Source organism: Pongo abelii, chromosome 1 (genome assembly GCF_028885655.2).
Source record: "Pongo abelii isolate AG06213 chromosome 1, NHGRI_mPonAbe1-v2.0_pri, whole genome shotgun sequence".
NCBI classification, from domain to species: Eukaryota; Metazoa; Chordata; class Mammalia; order Primates; family Hominidae; genus Pongo; species Pongo abelii.
The window spans coordinates 96,420,638-96,432,695 of record NC_071985.2 but is presented as its reverse complement, the minus strand read 5'-3'; the positions used below and the strand labels follow the sequence as shown (position 1 = coordinate 96,432,695).

General features: G+C 42.9%; 1 protein-coding gene across 1 annotated transcript in view; it reads right to left on the bottom strand.

Moving 5' to 3' along the window:
- Positions 1–12,058, bottom strand: part of NUP210L (nucleoporin 210 like) — a 164,489-nt gene that overhangs the window by 150,645 nt on the left and 1,786 nt on the right. The window contains exons 2-3 of the mRNA XM_063717482.1: positions 10,144–10,280; positions 878–1,009 (exon numbers count right to left, since the gene is read on the bottom strand). Coding sequence (XP_063573552.1) covers positions 878–1,009; positions 10,144–10,280 — 269 coding nt within the window. The remainder of the gene's footprint in view (positions 1–877; positions 1,010–10,143; positions 10,281–12,058) is intronic.

The window sequence follows — 12,058 nt, the reverse complement described above, 5'->3', positions numbered from 1 at the left end:
TAGATTTGGGTATCTAAGAAAATTTCGGAGGCTGGTGCGGTGGCTCATGCCTGTAATCCCAACACTTGGGAGGCCGAGGAAGGCAGATCACTTGAGGCCAGGAGTTCGAGACCAGCCTGATCAACATGATGAAACCCGTCTCCATTAAAAATACAAACATTAACGGGCGTGGTAGCACGCGCCTGTATTCCCAGCCACTTGGGAGGCTGAGGCACAAGAATTGCCTGAACCAGGAGGGCAGAGGTTGCAGTGAGCCAAGATCACACCACTGCACTTGAGCCTAGGCAACAGAGCGAGACTCCATCTCAAAAAAAAAAGAAAGTGGCCAGGCGCGGTGGCTCACGCCTGTAATCCCAGCACTTTGGGAGGCCAAGGCAGGTGGATCACCTGAGGTCAGGAGTTCAAGACCAGCTTGACCAACATGGTGAAACCCCATCTCTACTAAAAATACAAAATTAGCCGGGAGTGGTGGCACAGGCCTGTAATCCCAGCTACCCAGGAGGCTGAAGCAGGAGAACTGCTTGAACTCAGGAGGCAGAGGTTGCAGTGAGCCAAGATCATGCCATTGTACTCCAGCCTGGGCAACAAAAGCAAAACTCTGTCCCCCTCCCCACGCCCCCAAAAAAAAAAAAAAAAAAAACAGAAAAGAAAGGAAAAGTTCTGAGATAACTAACAACAGCAGGAATATTTTATGAAAACGTGTAGCTAATACATTAAATTATACTCAGAACTATTATTCATCTATGAGCTCCAAATGAGAAAATGGATATTTTTTCTAATCTACTTTTGTCACTCAAGTTTTTGTTTCCAAGTGCTAAACATAAACAGGTATTACTTTATTTTAGGTAATTTTGTTGAATCCTCTGAAGTTCTTTACCTTCAGCATCCAATGCCCTCACCATCAGTTCCAGTGGCGAATCATCTACATAAAGTTCCCGGGCCCGAGATACAATTTCAATGCTGTTTATCACATCAACCTTAACATCACAGCGTAGCTCATGGTCAGTCACTACAATGAACCCAAAAACTGAGTATTTAATTCAATAGGTCATGAATCTATTAAATGTCTCAAATACTCAAAACTGTATTCTAAAGATTACGAAAAAGAAAGACTATGACTGCTGCTTTTACCTATGGAAGAAAATAGCATAATAACAAGATATAAGAGCCTTTGTTTATAACAAGAGGCACTAGACCAGAGATTCCAAAACACTGATCTATGATGATGTTTTTACTCATCCATGGAAAAATAAGAAAAATAAAAATTTTAATCTTTTTCTCCAAATTCTTCAAGATCCTGATAACAAATAAAAATTTTAAAATAGCGAATAATAGGCCATGCACGGTGGCTGATGCCTGTAATCCCAGCACTTTGGGAGGCCGAGGTGGGCAGATCACAAGGTCAGGAGATCAAGACCATCCTGGCTAACACGGTGAAACCCCGTCTCTACTAAAAATACAAAAAAATTATCCTGGAGTGGTGGCAGGCACCTGTAGTCCCAGGTGCTTGGAAGGCTGAGGCAGGAGAAAGGTGTGAACCCAGGAGACAGAGGTTGTAGTGAGTTGAGATCACGCCACTGCACTCAAACCTGTGTGACAGAGTGAGACTCTGTCTCAAAAATAAATAAATAAATAAAAAAGAAAAAGTGAATAATAAAATTAAGTTGTAGTCATATTAAAGGATTATACTTTATTCATATGTCTTACTTTTAAAATGGTAAAAAATTTTCTTTTATGAAATAATGGTATTAGTAGATTTTTAAAAATGTATTTATTTAGGAAAGTAAAACGGTGGCAACTGTAAGTCAGCCCTATCTAAACTTCTCTGTCTCTTTCTCTCTTCCTTTCTTTCAGTTATTTTTTCTTCTGGGCCATGAGATTTAAAAGCCTGGGAACCACTGTATTAGATCTAGCTAGAGTCCCAGTCCAACCAGAGTTCTAGTCAATATACCCATAATGAAATTCAGAAACACTAATTGAAACAGTACAGAATAAAATGAGAATGAAATAAAAACTGTTTCGTACCACTACATTTTAACAGCACTCTTTCCTACCACATTTGCCATGTAATTGAGAACTGTCTATATAGCTGTTCCATTCTACTCTTGTAACATTTTTAGTTTTAGCTTCATCCAAAAAAACCAAAAAGCAAAGTTACTACCACTTTCCAATGACCCCAAATTACCAGTAAACATCGGGGATAAACTCTGTCCCTAGCCATAGATCTGCTTTTAAGGAATTTTAAAATCAAAGGAGAGGCCAGGCGCAGTGGCTCACGCCTCTAATCCCAGCACTTTGGGAGGCTGAGGCAGGGTAGGTGGATCACCTGAGGTCAGGAGTTTGAGACCAGCCTGGCCAACATGGTGAAACTCCGTCTCTATTAAAATACAAAAATTAGCCGGGCATGGTGGTGCACGCCTGTAGTCCCAGCTACTGAGGCGAAAGAATTGCTTGAACCCGGGAGGCAGAGGTTACAGCGAGCTGAGATCACGCCACTGCACTCCAGCCTGGGTGACAGAGTGAGACTCTGTCTCAAAAAAACAAAAAATTAAAAATTAAACATTGGCTGGGCGTGATGGCTCACGCCTGTAATCCCAGCACTTTGGGAGGCCAAGGCGGTCGGACTGCCTGAGGTCAGGAGTTCAAGACCAGTCTGGCCAACATGATGAAACACCATCTCTACTAAAAATACAAAAATTAGCCAGGCATGGTGGTGCACGCCTGTAGTCCCAGCTACTCGGGAGGCTGGGGCAGGAGAATTGCTTGAACCTGGGAGGCAGAGGTTGCAGTGAGCCAAGATTGTGCCATTGCACTCCAGCCTGGGCAACAGAGCTAGATTCCATCTACAAAAAAAAAAATTAAACATTGAAAAAAAAATCAAAGGAGAATGTTAATAGGATAATACAGGTAAATGGCCCTCAACAAGGGCTAAGGTGCAATAAAATATGCTTATTTCAGGAAATGGTATGCTTCCTTTCACAAGAAACATTAAAAATTGAATTACTCATCCTGAAATTACTTTATATAGACAATAGAATTGGACAAATAAGTAAATACATCATAGATAATGAAAGTCACTTTTTTCCCTGTCAGAGAAAGAAGTTACAATAAGCAAGGTGGGAAGGCTAGAATAAACCCTAAGGTACAAGATTAGAATTGAAGATATCAGTATGAGCTCATGTTTATTTTAATATCTATGCAGATAGATATAGAAATAAGTGTAGATATATGTGCATACATGAGTTAGCATATATACATATATTTCCTAGTTATGTTTGCTGAGAGGGCCTAGAAGCAGTGGATACACCAGTAACAACAAGCACACTGGCACCCAGATCTTGGTTTCTAAATATAATTCTTATTGTTGAGATGGAGTCTTGCTACGTTACCCAGGCTAGTCTAGAACACCTGGCCTCAAGCGATCCTCCTACCTCAGCCTCCTAAACCGCTGAGATTACAGGCACTAAATATAATTATTTAATATAAAGAACCAGGACTCCTTGAAGAAATGGCTAAGATGACCCTGGCCCATCTCATAGAACTAAAAAGTAAGAAAGTACAATCAATTCATCAGTCACAAAAATTAAAGAAAAGATAAGGGCAAGCCCAAAGGACATAGGAGCCAACCTGAAAGAGCCCCCAATGGCCAAAGCTGGAAAAACCGGAATAACAGAATAAATTATAATATTGAAATATAGCCTCCAAATTAAATAAATACTCATGAACCCATACTGACATAAATAATTGAATAAATCAACTGGGAAGAAGTTGTTTGTAAGATGTAAGACATCTTTCTTTCAGAAGAATACTAGTTAATAAGTATAGAATATATGAAGGAAATCCCTTGAGCCCAGGAGTTCAAGATCAGCCTGGGCAACATAGTGAGACCTCATATCTACAAATAATAAAAAGAATCTAGCCAGGTATGGTGGCACACATCTATGGTCCCAGCTACATCGGAGGCTGAGGTGGAAGAATCGCTTGAGCCTGAGTGGTCAAGGCTGCAATGAGCTGAGTCCATGCCACTGCAAAAGCAAGATCCCATCCCCCCTGCCCCCAAAAAAAAAAGAGCATCACAGTACTAAGATTCATGGATAAACACTAAAATCAGTGGGTAAAGCTTCAAGGAGAAACAGGATACATGAAAATATCTCCCTCAAATATTTATTAGTTATTGCAGTGGTTAATACATGTGCACAAATCCTTTGGCACTCCTCCTTCCAAGAGGCAAAGGTCAGTTCTCCTTCCTTTTTTTTTGTTTTGCTTTTTTAAAAACAGGGTCTCACTCTGTCACCCAGGCTGGAGAGCAGTGGCACAATCATAGCTCACTGCAGCCTCGAACTCCTGGGCTCAAGTGATCCTTCCACCTCAGCCTCCTGAGTGGTTGGGATTATAGGCGCATGCCACCGCACCTGACTAATTTTTAATTTTTTAGTTTTTTGTAGAGACAGGGTCTCACTTTGTTGTCCAGGCCAATTCCCCTTCCTTTAAATTGTAGGCTAGGCTTCATGACCACTTTTAATGAACAGCATATACAAAGGGGAAAATGGTAGCTTTACAGTGGAGAAACCTGACAGATACCACCTTAACCAAGTGATCAAGGTTACCACCAACAGTGATAAATCATGCTGATATCATGAACCCCATGAAATAATGCAATGGGAAGGGTCCTTCAATTCTATGTGGGTTTTTTCCCTCAAAATCATAACCCCAGGCTAATCATGAGAAAATATTAGACAAACCCAAATTGAGAAACATTCTATATACAACATCTGACCAGTACTCTTTTTTTTTTTTTTTTCCTTTAAACAAGGTCTCTGGAGTGCAGCAGTTCGATCATGGCTCACTGCAGCCTCAAACTCCTGGACTCAAGCAATCCTCCAGCCTTGGCCTCCTGAGTAGCTGGGTTTACAGGCACGTACCACCATGCCTGGCTAATTTTTTCTTTTTTTTTTTTTAGTAGAGACTTGGTCTTGCTAATGTTGCCCAGGCTGGTCTTGAACTCCTGGGCTCAAGTGTTCCTCCTGCCTCAGCCTCTCAGAGTGCTGGGATTACAGGCCTCCTGAGCTAGTGCCCTTGGCCCAACACTGTTTGTTTGTTTTTTTGAGACAAAGTCTCTCTCTGTCGCAATGCAGTGGTGCAATCCAGCTCACTGCAACCTCTGCCTCTGGGGTTCTGGGGTTCAAGCAATCCTCGTGTCTCAGCCTCCAGAGTAGCTGGGATTACAGGCACACACCACCACGCCTGGCTAATTTTTTGTATTTTTAGTAGAGATGGGGTTTCACCATGTTGGCAAGCCTGGTCTCAAACTCCTGACCTCGTGATCCGCCCGCCTCGGCCTCCCAAAGTGCTGGGATTACAGAGGTGAGCCACTGTGCCTGGCTACCCAACACTCTTTAAGTGTCAAGGCCAGGCACGGTGGCTCATGCCTGTAATCCCAGCACTCTGGGGGGCCGAGGTGGGTGGATCACTAGGTCAGGAGTTCAAGACCAGCCCAGCCAACATGGCCAACATGGCGAAACCCCGTCTCTACTAAAAATACAAAAAATTAGCCAGGCATGGTGGTGCGCACCTGTAATCCCAGCTACTCAGGAGGCTGAGGCAGAAGAATCGCTTGAACCCGGGAGACGGAGGTTGCAGTCAGCTGAGATTGCACCACTGCACTCCAGCCTGGGAGACAGAGCAAGACTCAGTCTCAGAAAAAAAAAAAAAAAAAAAGCATCAAAAGTGACTAAAAGGCTGAACATGGTGACACCCCATCTTTACAAAACTTAGCTGGGCATGGTGGCGTGTGCCTGCAGTCCCAGCTACTGGGGAGGTTGGGGTGGGCAGATCACTTGATACCGGGAAGCAAAGATTGCAGTGAGCCCAGATAGTGCCAGTGCACTCCAGCCTTGGTGACAGAGAGACTCTGTCTCAAGAGAAAAAAGTGACTGAGAAACTCACAGATTGGAGGAGACAAAGGAAACATGACAACTTAGTTTAGCAATGTGTATCTTTAATTGAATCCTAGAGAAGATTAGTGAAACATTAGAGCAAACTAGGTAAAGGGTATATGGGAACTTTCTGTATTATCTTTACATCTCTTTTGTAAATCTAAAATCATTTTTAAATTAAAAAGTTTTAAAATTAAGTTAGCCTTCTACTTGATTAACATTTAACTGACAAACAGAACCCCAAGTTAAAATAATTAAAGACAAAGACATGGGGGTCTATGAACAAAAAACAACAACGTAAGTTGAAATCTCACAGGATCTGCTGGTAGAATTACCACTAAGGAAGTGTTCCAGGATGGTGAAGGAAGGAAGGAAGGGAGGGAAGGTAATCTTAAGTAATCTGTAACTTGATAATCAGGCACTGAGTAATCTAGCACTTGTCAAATGAGAAATTAAAGCCCCCTTTTCAGTAGAGAAATGTGTAGCACAATGGCAAACAGAAGCAGCTGTGACCTTACATAAAAAAGGAAAAGCCTTGTGCACACAATGCTTACTCATCTGACTACTTCAACAGCAGAAAACTTTTTTTTTTTTTTCCTGAGAAGGAGTTTTGCTCTTGTCGCCCAGGCTGGAGTGCAATGATGCCATTTATGCTCACTGCAACCTCCACCTCCCGGGTTCAAGCGATTCACCTACCTCAGCCTCCCAAGTAGCTGGAATTACAGGTGCCCATAACCACGCCCAGCTAATTTTTGTATTTTTAGTAGAGACGGGGTTTCACCATGTTGGCCAGGCTGGTCTCGACCTCCTGACCTCAGGTGATCCACCTGCCTTGGCCTCCCAAAGTGCTGGGATTACAGGCGTGAGCCACCGTGCCCAGCCTAGAAAAATTTTCAATACAAGGCCATTGACCATAAAGAAAAAAAGCTGCCCAGTACAATGGCCCAAGCCTATAAGCTCAACATTTTGGGAAGCTAAGGCAGGATTGCTTGAGCCCAGGAGTTCAAGACTAGCCTGAGTAATCCCACTACCACAGTCTTACAAAAAATAAAAAAACTAGCCAGTCCTGGTGGTGCCCCCCTGTAGTCCCAGCTACTCAGGAGGCTGAAGTAGGGGGATCACTTGAGCCCAGGAGGTCATAGCTGCAATGAGCCATGTTTGTGCCACTGAACTCCAGCCTGGGCAACAGAGTGAAACCCTGTCCCAAAAAATAAAAATAAATAATAAATAAATGAAATTACTTTGAATGATTTACAAGTAAATTTAGAATGATTAGGAGAAATATCAAACATTTAACTTTTAAAGTGAAGAGAATACAACTTTATTAAATAATATAACATATTTTTATTTACAGGTCCACATTATTTCAGGTATACTTCAGTTGTCCAGACTGGTTCTTCATCTGCCCTGTGAACTTTTTCACCTAAAATTATGCTCTCAGCCGGGTGTGGTAGCTCATGGCTATAATCCCAGCATTTTGAGAGGCCAAGGTGGGTGGACTGCTTGAGTCCAAGAGTTTGAGACCAGCCTAGGCAACATGGTGAAACCCTCACCTCTACAAAAATTACAAAAGTTTAGCGGGGCACAGCCAGGTGCGGTGGCTCACGCCTGTAATCCCAGCAATTTGGGAGGCTGAGGCGGGTGGATCACCTGAGGTTGGGAACTCGAGATGAGCCTGACCAACATGGAGAAACCACGTCTCTACTAAAAATACAAAATTAGCCAGGAATGGTGGCACATGTCTGTAATCCCAGCTACTCGGGAGGCTGAGGCAGGAGAATCGCTTGAACCTGGGAGGCAGAGGTTGCCGTGAGCGGAGATCGCGCCATTGCACTTAAGTCTCTCACCTCAAGTCTATCCATCATCTTTGTCATAACCACTTTCTTTACTACACTATCACCAAAACCATCATAAACAAAATTTTATAATAAGCACTTAAGGCTGGGTGCAGTGGCTCATGCCTGTAATCCCAACACTTTGGGGGGCCGAGGCGGGTGGATCACTTAAGGTCAGGAGTTCAAGACCAGCCTGGCCAACATGGTGAAACACCATCTCTACTAAAAATACAAAAATTAGCCAGGCGTGATGGCGCATGCCTGTAGTCCCAGCTACTCAGGAGGCTGAGGCAGGAGAATCTATTGAACCCAGGAGGTGGAGGCTGCAACAAGCCAAGATCGCGCCATTGCACTCCAGCCTGGATGACACAGCAAGACTCCATCTCAAAAAAAAGGACTTAAATGCCAATGGCAAGCTTACATCTTTTTACCTTTATATATGCCTTATAAAGTAGGCAACTCAATAAATATCTGTCCAATAAATCAATGAACAATTTCTCTTAGGCATGCACTTCTCTTTCAAAATGCCCAGTCCCACCCCTTTCCTACTACTTGCTCACATTCAGATGCTCCTAGTAGGACACCAAGACTGGCCCTTACCACCGGGAATCTCATCTATGTACACAATTGTATTAATAGTAAAATTGGGAAAGTTTATTTAAAGATACTTAACTTTGGGAAATTGGTCACAAGTCAGACGAAGTTAAGCTGAGAGCCAGATTTGACATTTTTCCTAGTACTTCTGTGAATTTTTTTATATCAGAATGAATTTGTGTAGTTAAAAATGATTACATTTTAAAAATCGCATATGTGACCAAATCAATGTTTTTTGTTTTTTGTTTTTTCTGACTTTCGTATCCTTCTCTATCCTTTTTAGCTACCCTGCATGACATGGTCTTCAAAGATTCTTATGTTTGAGAATATCATACCATATTTCATTGATTCTTAGACACTCGTTTTTTATCTTTTAACATCTCTGCAATTGGGATTTATCTTATAATTGATGACATCTTACAAGTCCTCTCAGCCAGGCAGCAGTCAAGATATAGTTGTCACTGACTGCACATGTGAGAACATTAAGAGGGCTAGTAACAAAATTTGTAGAATAGGTGTTAGTAGTTGGAAAAAAATCTGGTGAACAATAGTAGAGGACTCTTATTCCCTAGGAACCAAAAGGTTAAGGGGAGTGGGGGAAAAGTGATGACTCAGATGTACTAGGAAATTTTCCAAAGCTGGAAACAAAAACAGATTAGTTCTATCTAATTGCAAAGTCCACTTAAGAATAGGTTTTAGGTGGTTTTTAAAAATTCTTTAATTTATTTATTATTATTGTTTTGTAGAGATGGAGTCTCACTGTGTTGCGCAGGCCAGGCAGGATGCAGTGAGCTACTGTTGTGCCATTGCACTACAACCTGTGCAACAAAGCAAGACCCTGTCTCTAAAAAAAAGAAAATGCTGTCCGGGCACGGTGGCTCACACCTGTAATCTCAGCACTTTGGGAGGCTGAGGCAGGTAGATCACCTGAGGTTGGGAGTTCAAGACCAGCCTGACCAACATGGAGAAACCCCGTCTCTACTAAAAATACAAAAATTAGCCAGGCGTGGTGGCAGTGCACCTGTAATCCCAGCTACTCAGGAGGCTGAGCCAGGAGAATCGCTTGAACCTGGGAGGCAGAGGTTACAGTGAGCCAAGATCGCGCCACTGCACTCCAGCCTGGGCAACAAAAGCAAAACTCCGTCTCAAAAAAAAAAAAAAAAAGAAGGAAAGAAAGGAAAAATGAAAATCCTGCCTAATACTCTTTATTTTTATTTTATTTTATTTTATTGAGATGGAGACTCCCTCTGTCGCCCACGCTGGAGTGCAGTGGCACAATCTTTGCTCACTTCAACCTCTGTCTCCCAGGTTCAAGCAATTCTCCTGCCTCAGCCTCCCTGAGTAGCTGGGACTACAGGTGTGCGCCACCACGCCCAGCTAATTTTTTTTTATTTTTAGTAGAGACGAGGTTTCACCATGTTGGCCAGGCTGGTCTCAAACTCCTCACCTCAGGTGATCCACCCACCTCGGCCTCCCAAAGTGGGGGGATTACAGGCGCGAGCCACCGCCCCCGGCCATAATTTTTTTTTTTTTTTGTAGAGACAGGTCTCACTATGTTACCCAGACTGTTCTTAAACTCCTGAGCTCAAGCAATCTTTCCGCCTCAGCCTCCCAAAGTGCTGGGATTAAAGGTGTGAGCCACTACAGCCAGCTAGGAATCATTTTATTCTCCCTTTAATCACTTGAAGCCAACACCGTTCATGTTAACCATCTATACAAAATACCAGATTATTCTACCCCAGAAGAAGTGATACATAGTGTTTTTGCTCTCAACATACCTATTTCTCGAGCAAGAATAATACTGCTGAGGCGTATCGGTTGCGTAGATTCAGCAATGAGTACAGCTTTTTGGGAACACAAGGTGCCATTTTCATATAAAGGCTCAACAGTAACTGCATCATGATGGGTGGAATGCCTGCCAGAACAAAATTCTTAAGAGTATGAAATAGGTGGGTTAAAATTAACTTTTAGTGGAACATAGATTCTCACACTTCTTCCTTGTTGCATACTACCAGGTATATGTAAATGACACTTTTTAAAGCAGGAACATTGCTTAGGGATGCGATAATTAAAGTGAGAGATTGATGAGAACTTTCCCAATGATCCCTTGAGCAAAGTCACAGAAATATCCCTCCCTCAATTTTTTTTTAAAAAGATTTTTATATTCTTCCCTCAGTATGCAGAAATAGGACTGATGTGTTTCTAGTAATGAGACGGGATTTTCTCATACTCTGAGGAAAGTTTCCTTCAATCCTAGAAACCAGGCTGCTGATATCTCGGATGGAAAAGTTGCCTAAATTATGAGGTGTGAGTCCAACTCAAAATACCAAAAACATTCATTAGTGTTTTTATTCTTATTTATTATTATGTTTTTGAGACCGAGTCACTTTGTCGCCCAAGCTGGAGTGCAGCAGGGCGATCTCAGCTCACTGCAACATTCGCCTCCAGGGTTCAAGCGATTCTCCTGCCTCAGCCTCTCGAGTAGCTGAGATTACAGGTATCTGCCACTATGCCCGGCTAATTTTTGTATTTTTAGTAGGGATGGGCTTTCATCACGTTGGCCAGGCTGGTCTTGAACTCCTGACTTCAAGTTATCTGCCTGCCCCGGCCTCCCAAAGTGCTGGGATTACAGGCGTGAGCCACTGCGCCCAGCCGAATGTTTTTATTTTAAATAGAGATGGGGTCTCACTATGTTGATCCGGCTGGTCTCAAACTCCTGGCCTCAAGTAATCCTCCTGCCTTGGCCTCCCAAAGTGCTGGGATTACAGGCGTGAGCCACCATGGCTGGCCTCATTAATATTTTTGGAGTGATAGAAGAAATAGCTCTTTCAATGCTGGAAAGATGCCTTGCATCACCCTCACAGTCAGGAAACACACATGTCACACTGGATCATTTTACAAGCTCACTTTCCTTATACTTCCTCATAAAATGAGAGGTGAATTTATACTCGGAACAAACCTCATTGCTTCTCCTAGGAGATGGCAAAGGGGTATCTACTCCATCTAGGATGAATGCACTGGCATCCTGAAGCTCACTTCAGTTAGGTTCTCTCACACCTTAGGCAACCACATAACCCATCATTGGGTCCTCTCACACCAGGAAATTATGTCTCTTCATCTTCAGTCAGGAAGTCATTATCCCGGAGTTGTGTGTACCCCCTGTCCTCACACTTCAAGCGGGTACCCTTTTATAAACGGGGCAATTTTGATAATACAGACAGATCTCATCTCCACCCAAGATGAATCTTCTCATATTCCCAGAAGTTTACACTTCATAGTCTCTGGGCCTCACTTTCCTCATCTGGGAAATGGGAGTAATAGTACTTACTTCACAAGACTGTAAAAAGCGAATGAGTTAACACATGCGAAGTGCTTAGTTAACCCCCAATACTTGGCTGTTGTAAGTCCTTCTCACATTGAATAGCTCATCTATAGTTAGTGGGGACCCTCGCACCCCAAGTTTTCCTGTTCCTACAGAAATTTCCTCAGATATGGGGAACTTCCTCTTACTCCAGTTGTTTACATTGGAAGTCATCAGTACCTGTGGCCTCCAACACAGGGCTTCCCTTTACCCTGACGGCTGCTCATAGTGACCACCCCTTCCCAACACACACAGAGAAAAGGCCAGTCCCACATCCCGAGAATTCCTCACACGTCTGGAAGATCATCACACAGCTGGAGAATATACCACAT